The sequence below is a fragment of the Periophthalmus magnuspinnatus genome, chromosome 21, assembly GCF_009829125.3.
Source record: "Periophthalmus magnuspinnatus isolate fPerMag1 chromosome 21, fPerMag1.2.pri, whole genome shotgun sequence".
In the NCBI taxonomy this organism is placed as follows: domain Eukaryota; kingdom Metazoa; phylum Chordata; class Actinopteri; order Gobiiformes; family Gobiidae; genus Periophthalmus; species Periophthalmus magnuspinnatus.
Window position 1 is genome coordinate 2,924,109 of NC_047146.1, and position 22,356 is coordinate 2,946,464.

Sequence of the window (22,356 nt, forward strand, 5' to 3'; positions counted from 1 at the left end):
AACCAAAGTAAAATGAGAGGAACCTGACAGTGTGCAGGTTTAGAGCAGTGCCTCCAGCTCCTCCTTTATGCGCGTCAGTCAGAGGACATGTCCAAAACTGTACATGGAGATTCATTCCTGTCATTTTAAAGATAGCTGGAAAGACCAGCTGAACCACTCTGAACGATACTCATCTGCACCAACACATGATCAAGTTTATACTAAGTTAAACTATTTTTAGTATTAGAAATGGCACTCCTTGCTTCCAGTGAAATGTATAAACTAGATCAATAAAATAAAGTTGTGTAAATAATGCTTCATTCACATATGTGTTCATTGTTCATCGACTTGAATCAGTCTCACCTCACCATGCTGCTCCTCCAGTGCTCTTCCAGAAAACAAGGGATCCTTACTGCAATGCCACACTCCAGTAATTTAGGCAGAATAACTTTCATGCACTTAGCTTGTGCAGGCTTGAATTATTGTCCCCGCTGCTTCTCCAGTCCAAGTTCCACACGTCTGGTACCACAGTCACCATCAGATGAGTCACAGGTGTTGGACAAGGAGACCTCACTGTGCTGACACAACAGTCTCTAAAGAAAGCCACTTGCACACAAGAAGTTTAGCGAAACAACTTTCCTCATAAAAGCGTAGAGTAGTTTCCGCTCTGCGTACACTATCTTGGTTCTGAGCGTCTGGGTCCACTGCGCTGCTCTCATAGCCACAGTTGGACGACGTGGTCTTACTGCATTAACAGGACAGATGGCCACAGACACTAGTGGTTTAAGCAAAATAAGTTTTCTGTACTTATCTGGTACAAGCGTTGATTAATTTCCAGTTCCGCCGTACAACTCCCCTCTAGTGTAGCTGCTGTACTTGACTCATACTGGCATTAGTTCCTTCCTTTGACCCATTCCGAGCTGTTAGCACGACGGCCACTGCAGCAGGCTTTCTGGTGATAGGCTCTTTGTTCTGCTGTGTCTGTCACCTAAATCTCACCAGTTGCCTTGGTCCAACTGTGTCCACTTCCTTTTCACTTCCACCAACAGTTCAGTGTCTCCTTTTTCCTTGTATTTCATGCCCTCTGCCTGACATTTAAGAGTACATGTAACATACCAGCTATATCATAACAGGATGGGCGTAAAGATCCAATCACTCCAGTGTTTAAATAACTATCTGTGCACAGCAAACCCAAATCATCACAGCAGATATAGATTCATTCAGGCTGAGCTTTGGACAGAATCTTACAACTAACTAAAAGGAGGGTTCAAATAGAGCCCAGAAGAGATCACAAAATTACCCAAACATGCAATGATGACATGGATGACATCTAAAACCTCTCAATGTGTGTCAGTCTTGGACACATCTACAGCTTTTAATTAGTTTGATAAGGTCTTCTGATAAAACAGACAGAACTAGACCTGTCACGATAACACATTCTGAAGTATGATAAGTTGCAACAAAAAACTATCATGAGATAGTATCCAAAGATCTTCATACCACTGTCACATTAACCCTTAAGCAGGAAATCCTAGTGAACCTTTTTTTCTAAGTGCACCATCTTGTAAGAAATGTGGACAGCAATAAGTAGGAAAGGCAAGTTTATTTGTACAGTACAGTTTGTATTCAAAGTAATTCAAAGTGCTTTACAGAATAAAATTTATATTAGAGGAGAAAAGTGCAGAATAAAAACCTTTCAGTCATATGCTCAGCTAAACAGAACCGTTTGGAGTCTGGATTTAAACATTGTCAAAGTAGTGGCCTGTCTCACATCTTCAGGAAGGTTTTAACTGCATCAAACTGTAATACTGATTCTCCATGTTTAGTCCTGACTCTGGCACCAGCAGGAGGCCGGTCCCTGAAGTCCTCAAGAGTGTGAGATGGTTCATGTGGCTCTAACATGTGGGAGATGTTCTTTGGTGCTGGTCCATGGAGAAACTTGTTCACATCCAGAGCTGCTTTAAAGTCTATTCTCTGAGCCACAGGAGCCAGAGACCTGAGCCACAGGACACATGTGTGAAGTTCTTCCTGGTTCTAGTCCTGACCCGAGCAGCAGTGTTCTGGATGTTCTGTTCTGTGTTAAGGCTCGTTTGGAGAGGCCAGTGAGCAGGACGTTACAGTCGTCTAATCTACTGGACACAAATGCAGGATAAGTCTCTCGAAGTCTGGTTTTGACAGTTTACCTTTGATTTTTTACATGTTTTTGATGGTAAAAAGCTGCAGATTTTACTGATTTGATGTGGCTGTTAAAGTTCAGGTCTGAGTCCAGTATTACCTCTAGATTTCTAGCCTGATTTGAAGGTTTTAGAGAGAGAGAGACTGGAGGTGACTGCTGACAGTTTCTTTGTTTCTTTGGACCAAAGACTGTGACTTCAGTTTTCTGAGTTTAGCTGGAGGAGGTTGTTTCTCCTCCACACACTGATCTGTTGATGCAGTGAATCCACTGGTCCATATTCACCTGCTGCAGTGAGACATAGATCTGACTCGTCTGCAGAGTTGTGGTAGGACACATTATTGCTGCATATTAACTGGCCTAACAGCAGCATGTAGAGATTGAACAACAGGGGTCCAATGATTGACCCCTGGGACACCCCACAGATCAAGGATATTTTATCTAAGACACATTTTCTAATTCCACCAAGTACTCCGTGTCTTCTAGATAGGACTTGAACAAGTGTAGTGCCATATCAGAGATGCCCACTCAGTCCTCCAGTCTCTGTAAGAGGATCCTATGATCCACAGAGTCAAAAGCAGAACTCAGATCTAACAGGATCAAGACTGAGGTGGATGTCATTTGTCACCTTGATAAGAGCAGTCTCAGTGCTGTGGTGGGGTCTAAAACCTGACTGAAAAATAGGGAGGAGTTGTTCATTTGGAGAAAGTTAATAAACTGTTGGTAAACAACTTTTTCAAGGACTTTGCCTAAAAACGGCAAAGTTGAGATGGGTCGATAATTGTTCAGTACTGTGGCTTCAAGCCTGCTCTTCTTTAGGAGAGGCTTGATAACCGCTGTTTTCCAACATCTTCAAAATGTTCCAGATTAAAGTGGCATTTTAACTATGCAAGCAAATGGTGATAGTAAACTGTTGAGCACAGCATATAGATGAACTCAGACTGGTGACAATCTCTTGGACAGTTTTGTGAGTTACAGGTGCAAAGTGAGTCAGCTCAAAGTGTCGGCAGGAATGTTTTTGTCATTGTGGAATTCATGGCGTTTTTAATGACCTGAACTTTGTCATTAAAGAACACTGCAAACTTACCACTTGCACTTAGAGGTGGAAATGAGCTCTAATGGCAGCGGAGCTGGAGGGTTTGTTAATGTGTTTACTGTTGCAAACAGGACACAAGAGTTATTACTGCAACTGTCAATAATGTCTGAAAGTAAATAGCACAGAGAGCAGCCAAGTTCCATGGTTGGATCAGGGAGGCCATTGAGATCCGGACACGCACCCACCAGACTAAATCAAGATGAGGGGGCGTAGTATCTCTTTCACACCTGGGATACCTGTTTTCCTGTGTTTATTCTTACTTGCTGCACTTTTATTCAGCACAACTGTGTCAGTCCCAGAGGAACTGTTTTCATTGGCTGGTGGAGTAGAATGCAGGGGATATGGATGGACACATGAGGGATGTACAGAAGTGACACTGCAGAGCGGAACAGTGAGAGTTTGGGTGCAGCAGACGAGGCATGCTCACCTGGGACCACGACCACGCTGGGGATGCAAATGTTATGAGGCGACATACACGCAGGAGCAGAGATTTCTGCCAGCCGTATGAGTACTGACAATTGTAGCAACACTTGTCCATTGTTTGGGGCACACTTTGGTGTTTATTTGTTATCCGCGTAGGTGTCCCGGCGTGCCAGAGCCAGCCGGAAGGAGGATCAGGATGATTGAAGGAGTGTTGTGACGCTGAACACACGCAGGGACAGAAGAAGTCTGCTTTGCAGTGTAAATATTGTAGCAAAACTCCATCGTAGTTTAAGGTCTGGATGACCTGTACTTTCTAGGGCCTGTGTGTTGTGCACTTTACAGGTGACCTGGTGCGTTTGACCGAGATGGACCCACTGGTTTTCAAACACTCTAAAAACTCATCATTTTTATTTGTGTTTGTTTGCATTGTGCTGAACATTACGCCATAGACAGACATGCATTCTCCCCAATGATGTCACTGCAAAGTACCAATAAGCGTCACACCTCACAGACTGCCATAATTGAACATCTTAGTGTGACATAGGGAGTGGATGACTAACTAAATTAAATAATTAAATCAATTAAACCAACAAAAACAGTGGGCACAGCCCATAAAATACATGTGACTAAACTCAGCAGGAAAAGTTCACACAGGTTTTTTCACTGACTTTGCAGAGACAGTTCATTTACAAAAGCTATAATGTAAACTAAACCCAAGTATGAGTTAAACAGTCACATGATACATATCCGTATTGCAGGCAAGTTCAGTCTTCTTTACCTTTTTGATACGATAACAGTCAGAAGAATGGCACAAACCAGGAAGAATAAGTTAAGACTGAAACAAAGACAAAAAGGAGCAGTTTGGTGCTCCATGTGCCCTGGCTCCAACACTGATCATGTATAAAAGGACCTGGGGTTAGCATAGCCTACAGTGTTGTCTGGAGCTAGAGGAAGCGACAGAACAGACGACACCGACCGCAAATGTGCGACGACCCAGAGGGGCCATGACATAAAAGGACCGGCGCATATTACAGCAAGGCCGACCAGCGGAGCTGAGTTCAAGGACAGTGGAGCTGGACTGACAGCCACAGCACAGGAGCTACAGACACTATAGGGTGAACTAAAGTACTCCATGACTTCACCATTCTTAAAACAGGCAGAACTGAAGGGAAAACAGGATTCCATAACATTTCTATGTATAAAACTTCAGATTATTTAATAAATGAAATAAAGGATTGGTGAACTTTCACACACTCTTAGATATCATCAAATTAATGTCCCAATGTAAATTTGTTGGTGCCCCCAAAACTCTTTCTAGTCAAAGATACACTCTCCCAAAGGCCACGTGAGTCCTGCTTTAACTTAAACTCAAACTTAATCCAATTGTTTTCCTCTATATCCCATAGTTCTCCTTTATAAGTGACAAAATGAACACAGTGAACTGAATCTTCATGAAAATGTAATTGCAGGTTTAATCACAAGTACATTTTTAATTTGACTAATTACACATATTGTTCTTTTGAAATTACTCAAGTCTTCAAGAAAACTGCAACAAGGAAATAGTGCGGCCTCTGCCATGTCAGGTGTAACAGACACGTGAGGACAGGTGCGGTCAGAGCATTCACTCCTGTCAGTTTAATGAGAGCCTGACAGACCAGCACAACCACAATCTGATCAGTCTGAAAAACACAATTAAATGAAGGTACAGCAAAGAGTTTAATACATTTACATTATGTGAGGAATAACATTTGAAGAGAAAGAAAGTTCAGATTGAGTTAGTTATAAACAATACATAATAAAGTCTTTGAATAGAATAAAATAACAGTGTTTTCAAAGTGTGGTCTTTTTTGGACAGTCCAAATAAAAGAGTCTTTTAAAGATGTAACTAGTTTGTTTAAATAAAAGGCACAGATATGATCCCAGCTGTGGAGAACAAAGCTGCTATTTGAGTTTAGGGAAATGTGCAGTGTCTCCAGCAGCACCAAACCCGAGCCCAGCGTAGAGAGGCTGAGTGAACCTGGTCTGGACTCTGTGGAGGAGGCTCATGGTACTTTCAGAGACGCTGTAAAACGCCAAAACCCCTGCACTGTGGTCCAAGTAAACCCCGATTCTGGGCCGGACAGGACCTGCGGCTGGACCTGAGACCTGGGAATGGACTGAGTTAAACCAAAATGAATAACTGTTAAGTTTACACTCTAAGGCCCAGGATTTATCATTGTGTCCAAATCTACATGCATTACAGTCTCCTCTCCTCTGAATGTCTCTGTATGAAACTGCTACACGAGCATTCCTCCAGCTCCACTCCACCTCCCAGTAACAGCGACCCGTCAGACTCTCTCTGCTCAGGACCTGACACACAGTGAATCTGTCTGGATGATCTGGATAACTCATGTTTTTTCTCATAAATTTCACTCTTCTGTTTCCATCAGACAGACACACTTTGGTGTAAATTGTGTTTGGGTCCAGAGTGATTTCTGTAGAATAATATAAGAAGTCCTCTCTGGAGCTGGGTTCAGCTGGTGGCAGTAAAACCTGGACTGGATTCAGAACGAGCTGTAGTGTGTCCCTGAGGTTGGACACAGCTCTGGTCACTGTTGTAAAGTATCCCTTGTACCCTGTGTGAACTGGCTCTGTGCTCTGTGTGTGTGGGGACAGTGAAGCGTAGCGTTGTATAAACTGGTTATCATCCTGCGTGAGCTCCAGAGCATCCAGTTCAGAGAGGCTTCTCTTCAGCCCCCTCACGTCCTGCTGCAGTTGGTCCAGTCTCTGGAGCAGCAGGGTCCTCCTGGCTGGCAGCTCTGCCTGCCTCTGAGCCCTCTCTGAGGCAGAGGTCACTATGTCATGACCCTTATGTTGGTCCACACACAGGGAGCAGAGCAGCTGCTGGTCACTGCGGCAGAATAGATCCATCAGTCTGTGGTGTTCAGAGCAGATGTTTTCCTGGAGCCTGTGAGACGGCGCCACCCGCTGGTGTTTCTTTAAAGATGCAGCTGCATAATGAGGCTGTAGGTGGCGCTCACAGTAAGAGGCCACACACTGCAGACAGGACTGGACAGCTCTCAGCTTCTTCCCAGTGCACACATCACAGGACACATCCTCAGGTCCAGTATAGCAGAGGGCAGCAGGGGGCGCTGTCTTCTTCATCTGCTCTACTAAACCTGCTAACATGATGTTTTTCACCAGGTCAGGCCTGGGGCTGAAGCTGAGGTGACATTCAGGACAGCTGTAGAGCTGCTTCTCGTCCTCTTGGTCCCAGTGCTGTTGGACACAGTTCCTGCAGTAGCTGTGTCCACAGGGAATAGTCACAGGATCCTTCAGTAGATCCAAACACACGGAGCAGGAAAAGGCTTCTTGGTCGAGTGCTTTCTGCGCCATCTCTGCTGGATCAGAAACAGTTTGACTTGGACAGAAACGAAACTTTAGAGTGAGAGCAGCACCCACAGCTCTGTGTGGAGGAAGCAGGAAGCGACGCCTCTTAAAGGCACACACACATGTTTTATCAGACTGTGTGAGCAGTTTACAGTCAGTTTTAGTCCTGGTTTAGTCCTGGGTTAGTCCTGGTCTAGTCCTGGTTTAGACCAGTTGGGCATTAGATCTAAGTCCTGGTTTAGACTTAACTCTTTACCCTGTTTTAGTTTTTCCTTTTGTTATAATATATTTAACATGGTGTGAGTCTGTTCTTACCCAGGGAAAATGAAACACTGTGAACTGAATCTTCATGAAAATATAATTGCACATTTAATTACAAATACATCTTTAGTTTGACTTGAATTACAAATATATATTTTTTAATAAACTTGTGCAGGTCTTAAAAAAAACTCAACCAGAAATAGTGCACCCTCTGCCATGTCAGAGCATTCACTCCTGTCAGTTTAATGACAGACCAGCACAACCACAATCTGATCAGTCTGAAAAACACAATTAAATGAAGGTACAGCAAAGAGTTTAATACATTTACATTATGTGAGGAATAACATTTCAAAGTAAAAAGTTCAAATCAAGTTAGTTATAAACAGTGGCTGGTGTAAAACATGTAGAGAATATAATATAACTGGAAATATGAACTCATATAAACAGTAATGTTGCTAAAACTGCTTTTTATAAACTGTACTAAAAGTTCAAACTCGATTTTGATATTTTCGATCAAATTTAAAATTAAATCTTTGAATAAAATATAATTTTCAATATGAAGTAGTATATTTAATATAGTGGCACAAATATGATCCCAAATTGGGATCACTGGGATCAGAACAAAACTGTTGATTTGAGTTGAGGAAAATTTGCAGTGTCTCCACTACTACAAATCCAGACCCCAGCGTAGAGAGGCTGAGTGAACCTGGTCTGGACTCTGTGGAGGAGGCTCATGGTACTTTCAGAGACGCTGTAAAACGCCAAAACCCCTGCACTGTGGTCCAGGTAAACCCCGATTCTGGGCTGGACAGGACTTGAGACTGGACTTGAGACTGGACTTGAGACTGGACTTGAGACTGGACTTGAGACTGGACTTGAGACTGGACTTGAAACTGGACTTGAGACTGGACTTGAGACTGGACTTGAGACTGGACTTGAGACTGGACTTGAGACTGGACTTGAGACTGGACTTGAGACTGGACTTGAGACTGGACTTGAAACTGGACTTGAGACTGGACTTGAGACTGGACTTGAGACTGGACTTGAGACTGGACTTGAAACCTCTAAGGGAACTTTGTTAAACCAAAATAAATAACTGTTGCATTTACACTCTAAGGCCCAGGATTTATCATTGTTTCCAAATAAACATTCAGTAGAGTTTCCTTGCCTCTGAATGTCTCTGTATGAAACTGCTATACGAGCATTCCTCCCACTCCACTCCACCTCCCAGTAACAGCGGCCCGTCAGACTCTCTCTGTTCAGGACCTGAAACCAGAAATTGAATCTGTCTGGATGATCTGGATAACTCTGGTTTTCACTCATAAATGTTGCTCTTCTGTTTCCATCAGACAGAGACAACCATGCGTTAACTGTGTTTGGGTCCAGAGTGATTTCTGTAGAATCTTTTAAAAAGTCCTCTCTGGAGCTCGGTTCCGCTGGTGCCAGTAAAACCTGGACTGGACTCAGAGTGAGCTGGAGTGTGTCCCTGAGCTTGGACACAGCTCTGGTCACTTCCTCAAAGTATCCCCGGTCCCCTGTGTGAATGGTGGCTGGCTCTGTGCTCTCTGTGTGTTTGGACAGTGAAGTGTAGCGCTGTATAAACTGGTTATGATCCTGGGTGAGTGCCAGTGTGTCCAGCTCAGAGAGCCTCCTCTTCAGCCCCCTCACGTCCTGCTGCAGTTGGTCCTGGAGCTCTTGGACTCGGCTCAGTTGGGTTTGCTCCTGGGAGCGAATCTGCTGCTCCACTTCAGAGTGTCTTTTCTTCAGGAGAAGGGCCATGTCTCTGAAGCTGTCGTTGCTGCGCTGCACTGCTTTCTGGGCAGAGCGCCTGATGTCCTTGGCCTCCTGTTGGAGCCTCTTCAGGTCTGTCTCTTTGTGCTGGAGGCTCTGGAGCAGCAGGGCCCTCCTGGCCGGCAGCTCTGCCTGCCTCTGAGCCCTCTCTGAGGCAGAGGTCACTATGTCATGACCCTTATGTTGGTCCACACACAGGGAGCAGAGCAGCTGCTGGTCCCTGCGGCAGAATAGTTCCATCACTTTGTCGTGTTGAGAGCAGATGTTTTCCTGGAGCCTGTGAGACGGCGCCACCAGCTGGTGTTTCTTTAAAGATGCAGCTTCATAATGAGGCTGTAGGTGGCGCTCACAGTAAGAGGCCACACACTGCAGACAGGACTGGACAGCTTTCAGCCTCTTCCCAGTGCACACATCACAGGACACATCCTCAGGTCCAGTATAGCAGAGGGCAGCAGGGGGCGCTGTCTTCTTCATCTGCTCTACTACAGCTGCTAACATGATGTTTTTCACTAGGGCAGGCCTGGGGCTGAAGCTGAGGTGACATTCAGGACAGCTGTAGAGCTGCTTCTCGTCCTCTTGGTCCCAGTGCTGTTGGACACAGTTCCTGCAGTAGCTGTGTCCACAGGGAATAGTCACAGGATCCTTCAGTAGATCCAAACACACGGAGCAGGAAAAGGCTTCTTGGTCGAGTGCTTTCTGCGCCATCTCTCCTGGATCAGAAACAGTTTGACTTGGACAGAAACGAAACTTAAGAGTGAGAGCAGCACCCACAGCTCTGTGTGGAGGAAGCAGGAAGCGACGCCTCTTAAAGGCACAGACACATGTTTTATCAGAGTTCAAAAGAGACTCTGGGCACAAGTCAAACTCTACAAAAGAGAATCAAAGAGGAACAAAGAGTAAAGGATCAATGTAGTGCCACAGTGGAGTGAGGAGGCGGGCTTTATATTAGAAAATAGTTTATTTCACACAGACCCCATTATTTATTGGTTTAGTCCTGGTTTAGTCCTGGTTTAGTCCTGGTTTAGTCCTGGTCTAGTCCTGGTCTAGTCCTGGTTTAGACCAGTTGGGCATTAGATCTAAGTCCTGGTTTAGACTTAACTCTTTACCCTGTTTTAGTTTTTCCTTTTGTTATAATATATTTAACATGGTGTGAGTCTGTTCTTACCCTGGGAAAATGAAACACTGTGAACTGAATCTTCAGTTTTAAAATATATTTTGTTTGTGACAAATCTGCAGTTTTATTTTCTAATTTCAGATGGAGGTCGGGGCCTTTGTAACTTGTTTTTAAAAGAATTATCCAAACTTCTGCTCCACAAATGCTGAACTTTCTCATTATTTGTCTGGGATCGGCTCCACAAACTTGTCATTTTAATGTTACGATTAAATCCTTTTACTTGACGATGACGTGTTTGGGGCAGAATAATGGCACCACTTTTATTATTTTGATTTCTGTTGATAAAGATGTTGAACTTTGAGCTACTTTATTTATAATGTGGATGAGCCCAGGAATTAAACAGATTTGAACCAACAACTTTTTTAGTCCTGGTTTAGTCTTGGTCTAGTCCTAGTTCAGTACTAGTTTAGCCCTGGTTTAGATCTGGTTTAGTCCTGGTCCAGTCCTGCTTTAGTCTTTTTCTACTCCTGGTCTGGTCCTGGTCTAGTCCCGGCCTAGCCCTGGTCCTGCTCCAGTCCTGGTCCAGTCCCGGTCCAGTCCCGGTCCAGTCCAGGTCCAGTCCCGGTCTAGTCCCAGTCTAGACCTGGTTTAGTTTTGGCTTATATCTGGTCCAGTCCCGGTCCTGGTCCAGTTCCGGTCTAGTCCCGGTCCTAGTCCAGTCCAGGTCTAGTCCCGGTCCCGGTCCAGTCCTGGTCTAGTCTCTGGTCCTGCTCAGCAGTTTTTCCAGTGTGTTTTTCTTCAAAGGGAAAGTCTAATCTGTCTCCATGGCGACCAGACTCTTAAAGGGACGTGTCTTTCGTGTTATTTACGCCACTGCCAACCCAAAATGGAGCATTATGACAGAAATTAGACACAGACAAAAGTTCACCAAAACTCTTTTGGGATTAAACTATGGAAAAGTAAGAAAAGAAAGTTGGACATTTTATTAACTATAAAATATAAATATTAAAGGTCCATGTTACGCTGATTTCTGATCTGTCCTAATGATGTTTCCTCATCACAAACAGACCTGGAGTTCTGTTTTGTGTCATACACACATGTTGAGTTCTTTTCCATCCATCCATGTTCTTCCTTTTATCCGGGGCCGGGTCGTGGGGGCAGCAGTGGCCCCAGACTTCCCTCACCCCAGACACGTCCTCCAGCTCCTCCGGTGGGACCCCAAGGCGTTCCCAGGCCAGAGAGACATAGTCCCTCCAGCGTGCCCTGGGTCTTCCCCGGGGCCTCCTCCGGGGGGACATGCCCAGAACACCTCCCTAGGGAGGCGTCCAGCAGATGCCCGAGCCACCTCAGCTGGCTCCTCTCGACGTGTAGGAGCAGTGGCTCTACTCTGAGCTCCTCCTGTGTGACAGAGCTCCTCACCCTATCCCTAAGGGTGCCCCGACCACCCTACGGATTGATTTTTAAGATGGCGGTGCGCACAAACACAGCGGCCCGGAGCTCCTACTGTTTCGCACTTTTTGTGGTACTGTGTATCATCTCACACAGTCTTGGCACATTTCAGTACAGCAGAGATGAGCTACTACAGCTGAGCTATGGAGATTTTCAACTGACACCCGAGTGTCTCATCCCCCCGGACATCGTCGTAATGGATAAACTGTGTAGTACAGAGGCAGAACTGTTGCTGTTAAAGTGCCGTCCATTCTATCTCCCTCGGGAATTTTCTTGTGTTTACATCTGCGCTGTTTACATTCCACCAGATGCTGATGCTAAGTTAGCGTTAGCACAAGTGAGCAGCAGCATCAACAACAGCCTGGTAGCACACCCGGACAGTGTTTTTATTGTGGCTGGGGACTTCAACCATGCGGACTTAAAATCTGTACTGCACAAATTCCACCGAAATGTGAAGTGTGCTACCAGAGGAGATAGAACTTTGGACCAGGTGTATACTAATGTTGCAGACGCATACAGAGCCCAGGCCTATCCCCACTTGGGTCTGTCAGACCACCTCTCTCTTTTGCTGTACCCAGTGTATACACCAAAGGTCAAGAGCACTGGGACTACAATCAGAACCGTGAGAATATGGCCACAGGACGCTATTCCTATGCTCCAAGACTGTTTCCACCACACAGACTGGGAAGTATTCAAAGAGCAGGACACCGTCAATCGTGTTTACACTGGACAGTTTCACCTCCACTGTCTTGGATTACATATGTTTCTGTGTGGACAACATAACAAGCTGGAAACAATTCCGCGTGTTTCCCAATACGCCACCCTGGATGACACACAGAGTTCAACAACTTATCCGAGCGAGGAATATTGCTTTCAAATCCGGGGACCAGGAGGCATATAGTGCTGCCAGAACTTGAGGAGTGGCATCAATACTGCCAAACGACATCACAGGAGGCGTATTGAGGCCAGGTTTGAGAACACCACAAACCCAAGACAGGTTTGGGAGGGCATCAGGGCTATTACGGACTACAAGAGGAAACCACCACCACCCTCAGCTGACAGTCCTACTCTGGCTGAGGACTTAAACCTCTTTTATGCCCGTTTTGACAGGAATAACACCGACCCTGTCCTGTCCCCTCTCCCCTCGACTGACCCTGCTCCACATGAGGAGAGACGTGTGTTCCGCAGCATCAACACCAGGAAGGCGGCCGGGCCAGATGGAGTACTGGGCCGGGTGCTAAAAGACTGTGCTGCAGAGCTGGCGGATGTCTTCACCTCTATATACAACACCTCACTGTCCTGTTCACTGGTTCCAGCTTGTTTCAAAGCAGCAACCATTGTCCCCATCCCAAAACAGTCAAACGTCACATGTCTGAATGATTACAGACCTGTGGCACTCACTCCAATTCCCGCCAAATGCCTGGAGAGACTGGTCATAAAACACATCAAAGCCACTTTGCCACCATTCCTGGATCCATACCAGTTTGCATACAGAGAGAACCGGTCAACTGAGGACGCCATAGCCATGGTGCTGCACACACTACTGGAGCACCTGGAGCACAAGAACACCTACGCTCGGCTCCTCTTTGTAGACTACAGTTCGGCTTTTAACCCCATCCGGCCAAACAAACTTCGGTCCAAACTCCACCAACTGGGACTCAACTTCTCTCTGTGCAACTGGCCTGTGGATTTTCTCACTAATCGTACACAGAGTGTCAGAGTGGGCAAGAACACCTCCCCCACCCTTGTTGTCAACACCGGGGTCCCTCAAGGGTGTGTTCTGAGCCCTCTGCTATACACTCTCTTCACCCATGACTGTCTTTCCTCCTCTGCGTCTAACCTCATCGTTAAGTTTGCTGATGACACCACAGTGCTCGGCCTCATATCCACCAATGATGAGGTTAACTACAGGAGGGAGGTGCAGCACCTCGAGTCATGGTGCCACCACAATAACTTGCTTTTAAACACTAAAAAGACCAAGGAGATTGTTGTGGATTTCCGCAGAAAAAGTCACAACAACCACCTACCTCTCCTCATTGGCACCGAGGCAGTGGAGAGGGTGAGCAGTTTTAAATTCCTGGGGGTAACCATGACTAAGGACCTGTCCTGGGGTGATCACATCACCTCAGCTGTACGGAAGGCCCAACAGCGCCTTTACTACCTGACGAAATTGAGGAGTGCCCACATTCCCAGACCTCTGATGTTGAACTTTTATAACTGTGCCATCAGTAGCGTTCTGACGTATGGACTTTTAGTGTGGTTCTCCAGCTGCACCAGCAGGTGGTGAAAGCAGCCGGTAGAATCATCAGAACGACTCTGCCAGAAATCAGCACCATCTACTCCACTCGCTGTCTGAGGAGAGTGCACAACATCCTGCAGGACCAACATCACCCTGCACACCATCTTTTTCACCTGCTGTCCTCAGGGAGAAGGTACAGGTCCATACGGGCCAGAACATCCAGACTGGCTAACAGTCTGTATCCACAGGCTGTGAGGCTCCTGAACTCTGCCCCTCTCCCCTCTCGGCCCCTCTCGGCCCCTCTCTACCCCCCTCTCACGGACAAAAGCCACATCCAACTCTTAATAACATTGAACTGGTTGCATTGTTGCATTTTGTCATGATTCTCAGGTCCCTGTCTGTATGTCCCTGTTTTGTGCATCTTACTGACACCATCATGCTGCTACAAGACTGTCTCATGTTGTACTGAAGCCACACTGGGTCAATGTTTACACTTGGGTTTAAGGGGTATTTATTATTTATTGGTTTGCACTTTATGGGATGCTCCAAACGCAATTCCGTTGTTCTTCTGTGACAATGACTACAAATAAATTGAATTGAATTGAATTGAAACCCATTTCGGCTGATTGTATCCGTGACCTTGTTCTTTCGGTCATTACCCAGAGCTCATGACCATAGGTGAGGGTAGGAACGTAGATTGACCGGTAAATCGAGAGCTTAGCACCCCCCAAAGGACCTTCTCCAGATGCTCAAAACACATGTGGACTGTGGCAAATTCCCATGAACCCTCTAGGACCCGATGGAGAGTATAGAGCTGGTCCACGACCAGGATGAAAACCACACTGCTGCACCTGAATCCGAGGTTCAACTATTGATCAGATTCTCCTCTCCAGTCCCTGGAATAGATCTTACTGCAGAGGCTGAGGAGTGTGATTCCTCTGTAATTGGAACACACCCTCCGGTCCCCCTTCTTATACAGAGGGACCATCACCCCGGTCTGCCATTCCACAGGTACTGTCCCCGACCGCCATGCGATGTTGCAGAGACATGTCAGCCAAGACAGCCCCACAACATCCAGAGACCCCCGGAGTCTTGCCACTGAGGAGCTCACCAACCACCTCGGTGACTTCAGCCAGGGTGATGGACGAGTCCGCCTCCAGGTCCCCAGTCTCTGCTTCCTCCTCGGAAGACGTGACGGCGGGATTGAGGAGATCCTCAAAGTATCCTTTCCACCGCCCGACAACATCCCCAGTTGAGGTCAGCAGCTCTCCACCCGCACTGTAAACCAGTGGTTCTTAACCTTGTTGGAGGTACTGAACCCCACCGGTTTCATATGCACACTCATCCTTGTTTATTGAATTTTTTAATATATTTTTTTCAAATTCAAGACACATGTATGTTTTACTGGCACACAAAATGAATTGTGCATTAACATCACGGTGTACAAAGAATAAAACCAATACAATGTATGAACTCACAACAAATTACATACATACCTTTTCACAAAGACATGACTTTTTTTAATACCAAACACTGAAATTATTTAAATTTTTAACCTTATGTATTTCAATAATGAACTTATTGTATTTATGCTATTTATTATTTTTAACATTTTAACTCACACCCATCACCTAATTTCCATCACGCTACAGGGTCGGCCTTTAACACGCAAAGAGCCATTTGGACCCAGTTTCCACGGAAAATAAAACACTGGGAGCCGAAAATACTTTTTGACATCTAAAATGAAGATAACATTGTATATAATTATAATAATAATAATATAACAGAATACTGTAGGTTTTATTTTCATGGACAAACCTTCTACACGTGGCAGATAAATATGGCAAGAATAAGTTAAGTGCATAAAAAATACAACTCACCAAACGGCTGCATCAGAGGAGAACTGCACTTGAGTCTTTGGGATGAGGTGGACCCATCGAGGAGATGAGAGACAATGACACCCACAGTGTGATTATGTCTAGTCTGCTCCGCAGTTTCTTTCAAAAAACTCTAAATCTTATCTTTTAATCCCAGGTGCTTAGTCTCCATGTGCCAAAGCAGTTTTGAAGGTTTCATTGCCTCATTTGCTTTTCCCACATATTACACAGAGCGGACTCGTCTGTTAAATTTATCTTTCTTTTTCTTGGAGGTCGTAGGCTCCTCCTCTGGATCCTCAGTTGTCCTTTTCTCCTTTGTTAAAAAGCTCTCCAAAGACTTTCGTTTTGGCTCATTTTCACTCTCTTGTGGCTCTACTTTTGAACGACGTGTCTGATGTGTTATACGTGAAACGTCATCGCGGAGACAAGAGCAGATCTATCACAGATATAATAAACTTGTCACTACATCAAATAGATTTCTATGGCGATTTCCTCTCAGGATTTTCATGATACATCAACGGACAAGCTTATTAGCGCTTCAGGAGGGACGGGCGACAGTTACATCGGAGAAGATCCTCCTGCTCCTGACCCCTGTGCGCACAGCGTCTGAAAATCAGGGCTGTGTCTTTACGCAGGACTGTGAGCTGTGTCTGTGTCTGTGTGTCTGTGTCTGTGTCTGTGAGGCGTGAGCAGTGTTTGATTTTAACATTGTTACGCGAGTGTGACACTTATTTTGATCAACGAAAAATATGAAAATATATTGTAAATATATTGTATTTTAATATTTCAAGATCACAATAATCTTCAAATTTAAAACACAATAAAAAAAAGAACTAACACAAATAAAATACACTTCAATTAAATACTTGAAATGTATTTTCCCAAGCCACGCAGAGCCGCAGTATAAGGCTGAAAGAGCCGCATGCAGCTCCAGAGCCGTGGGTTGCCGACCCCTGCACTAATGAATATTTACTGCAAATCAGTGTGACTTCTGCTGTTGCCTTTGAGAGACCAGGTCAGAAACGCGTGGCTTCAACTTTGCTGTGAAAATGACATGAGAGTAGCACTTGCCAAGTCTGTTCCTTTTCTTCGTTTTTATGTCGTTTTATGTTTTTATGCCGTTCGAATGGCTCATTTAAGTTGGGCAGGTACTTCGATAGACACATCAAAGGTGCATTTGTTGAATTGGGCCAACGTCTGGAGACGCTCACAGTCCGCTAATCATATGAGTCGGGTGTTTGTCTTGACCTCCGCCGAACCCCTGAGACTGACTCACCAAACCCCTGGGGTTCGATCGAACCCTCAGGTTAAGAACCACTGCTGTAAACGGTGTTGGTGAAGCACTGCTTCCTCCTGAGGCGTCGGACGGTTTGCCAGAATTTCTTTGAGGCCGTCCGACAGTCCTCCTCCATGGCCTCCCCGAACTCCTCCCAACCCTGAGTTTTTGCCTCTGCGATCACCCAACCCATGGCACGCTTCGCCCGCCGGTACTCATCAGCTGCCTCAGGAGTCCCCGGTTGGTGCACTGTCTAGTACCCCTCCCAGGGACTCCAAGAAGGCCGGGCACTCTGCACTGCTGTTTGGCCTGTAGGCCGACACAACAGTGAGAGACCTGTCCCCGACCCGAAGGCGCAGCGACCCTCTCGTTCACCGGAGTGAACCCCAACATGAGGCGGCTGAGCTGTGGGGCAGTGAGCAAGCCCACACCAGCTCGCTGCTGCTTCCCGCGGGCAACGCCAGAGAAATGGAGAGTCCAACCCCTCTCAAGGAGTTGGGTTCCAGAGCCCCAGCTGTGCGTGGAGGTGAGGCCGACTATATCTAGTCGGTAACACTCAACCTCCCGCACAAGCTCAGGCTCCTTCCCCCCCAGCGAGGTGACATTCCACGTCCCCAGAGCTAGTCTCCATGTCCGGAGATCCGGTCGTCGAGGTCTCCGCCTTCGACTGCCGCCCAGATCTCTCTGCACCCGCCCCTCATGGCTCCCCCTGCAGGTGGTGGGTCCAGGGGAGGATGGCCCCACATTGCTCCTTTGAGTTGAGCCTGGCCGGGCCCCGTGGGGAAAGGCCCGGCCACCAGGCGCTCGCTGCCGAGCACCCACCCCAGGCGGTCCGGGCGACGTAACTGGCCTCGCTGTTTCTCTCTTCATGATGGGCTCCTGAACCGCTCTTAGTCAGACCCGTCTCCCAGGACCTGTTTGCCATGGGTGACCCTCCCAGGGGCATGAAGCCCCTGATAACAGAGCTCCCAGGATCATTCGGGCTCAAACCCCTCCATCACGTTAAGGTGGCGGTTTCATACACACATGTTGAGTTCTTCTCTCTAACTGAAACCACCTTGTGATGTCAGTTGCTGATCTTCTACTGAACTAAAGGTAAAGGAGGAGTTAACTTGAAAACTACCACTTGATAATGTCACAAGGTGGAACAGAGCATTTTGAGCTTTGGAGATGTTACAGACTAATAATAAAGTGTTACTCAAACATGTGTGAATGAAACAAAATGTAAAATCTCTGCAAACTCATTTTTATTTTAGACATCTTGTGTAAATAGTAAATAATTTGTCATTGTTGATGTTGATGTTTAATGCCCTCAGCTGCAGTGCTGCCCCCTTCAGGCAAAGTGTGACCAGTGCAAAAAGAGCAGGGACAAAATAAATTAAAACAATTCACACCAGGACTAAACCAGGACTGAACCAGGACTAAACCAGGACTGAACCAGGACTGAACCAGGACTAAACCAGGACTGAACCAGGACTGAACCAGGACTAAAAACAGGACTAAAACCAGGACTAAAACCAGGACTAAACCAGGGACTAAACCAGGACTAAAAACAGAACTGAACCAGGACTGAACCAGGACTAAAAACAGGACAAAAACCAGGATTAGAACCAGGACTAAACCAGGACTAAACCAGGACTAAACCAGGACTAAACCAGGACTAAACCAGGTCTAAACCAGGTCTAAACCAGGACTAAACCAGGACTAAAAACAGAACTGAACCAGGACTGAACCAGGACTAAAACCAGGATTAGAACCAGGACTAAAACAGGACTAAAAACAGGACTAAACCCGGGCTGAACAAGGGCTGAACCAGGACTAAACCAGGACTAAACCAGGACTAAAAACAGAACTGAACCAGGACGTTACCATGACTGTGCGTATCGAGGCTTGTTTTATTTAGGGGAGGAGCTGAAAATGATGACGTCTGAAGCCTCGCTGCCCGACTGTACCACGCGACTGATTCAGGAAGTGGTTCAGATTTTGTATAACACCTGCAGTGTAGGGAACAACCTGTGGCGTCGCCTGGATGACAGAGTCAGACACACAAAAGTCAGCAGTGTCATTCTTGTGAACTGCCTCATCTGTGTCCTGTGTTAAAACCAAAAACTGCAGAGAAACTCTTTTTTCTGAATAAAAATGAGTAAAATTTCCCCTGTCCTGTGCATCATTGTTCAAGTTACACAAACATAATCTGTGCCATTTTCCTAGTTCCACAAAAACGTTGACGTCCTCTGCCTGATTACACACTTTAAGAAAAACAGCTTAACCTGCCATATTTTGATAGTTGTGGGATAGTGGGAAAATGTACACACACAGAATACAAAATATATTATACACATGTGATAATATATGTACAGAAATTATTTGGTCATACATTTTTTCTAATTCATAGTCACTCCAAACAGACACAAACATTCAGTGCATCACACTCTGTGCCTGTGATTATACGCGTGGCCAGTAGGTGGTTTCGTGCGCATCAAGAGAAATGAACCTTTTCTCAAACCATTTGGCTCATTCAGCTCCTCATGAGGCTTCATCTCACTACATACAGATACAGTCGTGCTTCAGCTAAATTTAATTGTTTGAATTTCCACTTACCCATGTCGTCGGCCATCTTAGGTGTTCTGGTCAGTCCCAGGAGAGCAGGAGCACCTTAACCTCCTCAGACCCGAGCTCTTGCGTCGCTTTATTAATTTCTCTTTGTTATTTGGGCAGATTGGACCTGATGAGTCTAAATACAAATAATTATCTTTTTACATTATGTAGTTTCTGAGAAAAAAATATGTAAATCAAATGTCCTCATATGTGACATTTTAATCATTTTGATAAAACATTTAAATAATGAATTATTTATTAACTATTAACTATTTATTATGACCCTGAAAACAGCAACATTTGTCCTGAGTAAAAACAAAATGAGAAACAACAATTGTGCCTCTTGGAACAATGTGTCTCATGTGAAGTGCTGCTGACAGGAGCAGGAAAAAAAAAATAATAATAATAAAATAAAATATTCTAAACATTCTAAACTCTTACATGAATATATATAAAATATATTTGCATTGTTGCTGTTATTCTTCTAATAATTTGCACTGTGGCCTCGACAACCCAAAATATGTTGTCCACATATGAGGACACCAGGACTCAGGAGGTTAAGAAAGTTCCGGGATAGACCACTGTGCTCTGAGGAGTAGGGGGGTCCAAATGTTTTATCTTGTTGTATCTTGTTTTGTTTTTCACAGTTGACACAGATACATTACTATAGAGCTCTATTTTAATAACAGATTTGACTGAATAAAGATTTACATTGATTTGCTACAGATAACTTTTAACAATATTATTGGATTTACTGAAACTCCCCTGTGCTGCAGACAGGAGTGACCAGTCAAGGGAGGTGCTCTATAAAAGGAGCAAACCTCAGTCTGCTCAGAGGAGGTGCTGTGTACAGGAGGTTACTGCTGCACTGATTGTAAGTTTTAATGTTATTTTTGTAATTTATTTTATTTTATTTTATTTTTTTGCTGTTGGTTCTGCACTGGACAGATCGTCTCAGTTTTTCTCTGTTCCTCGTCAAAACCGCTGAGGCTCTGGGCGATTACAGAAGCTCATAAAACATGTTAATACGTTGCTTTTGGTGAATTTAGCAGTTTTAAAACAATAAAAGGAAACATAGATCTAAATATGACATGATCTTTTTACTTTCTAGTTTGTGTCAACTTTTATCCTGATCAACACTGAACAACAGAAGAATCATCACAGAATCATCACAGAATCATCAAAGAATCATCACGGAATCATCACAGAATCATCACAGAATCATCAAAGAATCATCACGGAATCATCACAGAATCATCGAAGAATCATCACGGAATCATCACGGAATCATCACAGAATCATCACAGAATCATCAAAGAATCATCACAGAATCATCGAAGAATCATCACGGAATCATCACAGAATCATCACGGAATCATCACAGAATCATCACAGAATCATCACAGAATCATCATAGAATCATCACAGAATTATCAAAGAATCATCACAGAATCATCGAAGAATCATCACAGAATCATCACAGGATCATCACAGAATCATCATAGAATCATCACAGAATTATCACAGAATTATCATAGAATCATCACGGAATCATCGAAGAATCATCACGGAATCATCACAGAATCATCACAGAATCATCACAGAATTATCAAAGAATCATCACAGAATAATCACAGGCGACACGAGCGACAGATTTGTGCAGATTTGACACAATAATAAGATTTAATTTTACAATTATTATTATTGTTGTGAAACGTTTCATGTAGATTATCATAATTTTAAAGGGAACACTCTTTTTCTTAAACTCGTCTGAACCTCGGTCATTTCTCTCTGTGATCAGTTTATTGATAAAATTATTTCTCACGTAAATAAATAAACAGTAAAAGAGCTATTTTTTGACCGGCTCTTTGAAATGAACAGATCCAAAAGATTCGGATCTCATAAAAGAGCCGAAAGTCCCTTTACTCGAGGCGCGAGGTAAATAAAATACATTTGTAATCAACTGTGAATCAAACTGGAGCAAACTCAGATGAGGAGTTTGTGTTTTCACGTCTCTGAGCTCTGGACACGCTGAAAACCACAAAGTGCATTTTGACACAGACGAGACGCCGCCGCCGCCGCCGTCACGCCCCCTTCAAAATGTCCCCACACAAAAGACCTCACTGTGGCCTGGGCTTTTAGCTGCAGAGGAGGGACAGAAAAGTGAGGATAAGAGAGGGAGAGGAGGAGAGAGGAGGAGAGAAAGAGAGAGGGGAGAGAGAGAGGGAGAAGAGAGAGGAGGAGAGAGGACGCTCTATAGAGGACAGAAAAGTGTGAGGATAAGAGAGGGAGAGGAGGAGAGAGGAGGAGAGAGAGAGAGGGGAGGAGAGGGAGTAGAGAGAGAGGGGAGAGGAGAGAGGACGCTCTATAGAGGACAGAAAAGTGAGGATAAGAGAGGGAGAGGAGAGAGAGGAGGGGAGAGGGGAGAGAGGGAGGGGAGAGAGAGGACGCTCTTTATGGGACAGAAAAGTGAGGATAAGAGAGGGAGAGGAGAGAGAGCAGAGGGGAGAGGGGAGAGAGGGAGAAGAGAGGAGGAGAGAGAGAGGAGAGAGGGGAGAGGAGAGAGAGGAGGAGAGAGAGAGGGGAGAGGAGAGAGGACGCTCTATAGAGGACAGAAAAGTGTGAGGATAAGAGGGAGAGGAGAGAGAGGGAGCATAGAGAGGAGGAGAGAGAGGGGAGAGAAGAGAGGACAGAAAAGTGTGAGGTCTCAA

At 45.1% G+C, this 22,356-nt stretch overlaps 2 protein-coding genes across 2 annotated transcripts; both read right to left on the reverse strand.

Moving 5' to 3' along the window:
- Positions 1 to 5,143: 5,143 nt before the first annotated feature.
- Positions 5,144 to 7,076, reverse strand: LOC117389441 (E3 ubiquitin/ISG15 ligase TRIM25-like). Its single transcript, XM_033987119.2, has one exon. The coding sequence runs from the start codon at positions 7,044 to 7,046 to the stop codon at positions 5,613 to 5,615; it is 1,434 nt and encodes a 477-aa protein (XP_033843010.2). The 5' UTR covers positions 7,047 to 7,076; the 3' UTR covers positions 5,144 to 5,612.
- An 809-nt stretch (positions 7,077 to 7,885) lies between these two features.
- Positions 7,886 to 9,838, reverse strand: LOC117388822 (tripartite motif-containing protein 16-like). The gene is made up of 2 exons (XM_033986365.2): positions 8,399 to 9,838; positions 7,886 to 8,158 (listed from the first exon to the last, which is right to left on the reverse strand). The coding sequence occupies exons 1-2, from the start codon at positions 9,795 to 9,797 to the stop codon at positions 7,917 to 7,919; spliced, it is 1,641 nt and encodes a 546-aa protein (XP_033842256.1). The 5' UTR covers positions 9,798 to 9,838; the 3' UTR covers positions 7,886 to 7,916.
- Positions 9,839 to 22,356: the final 12,518 nt, after the last annotated feature.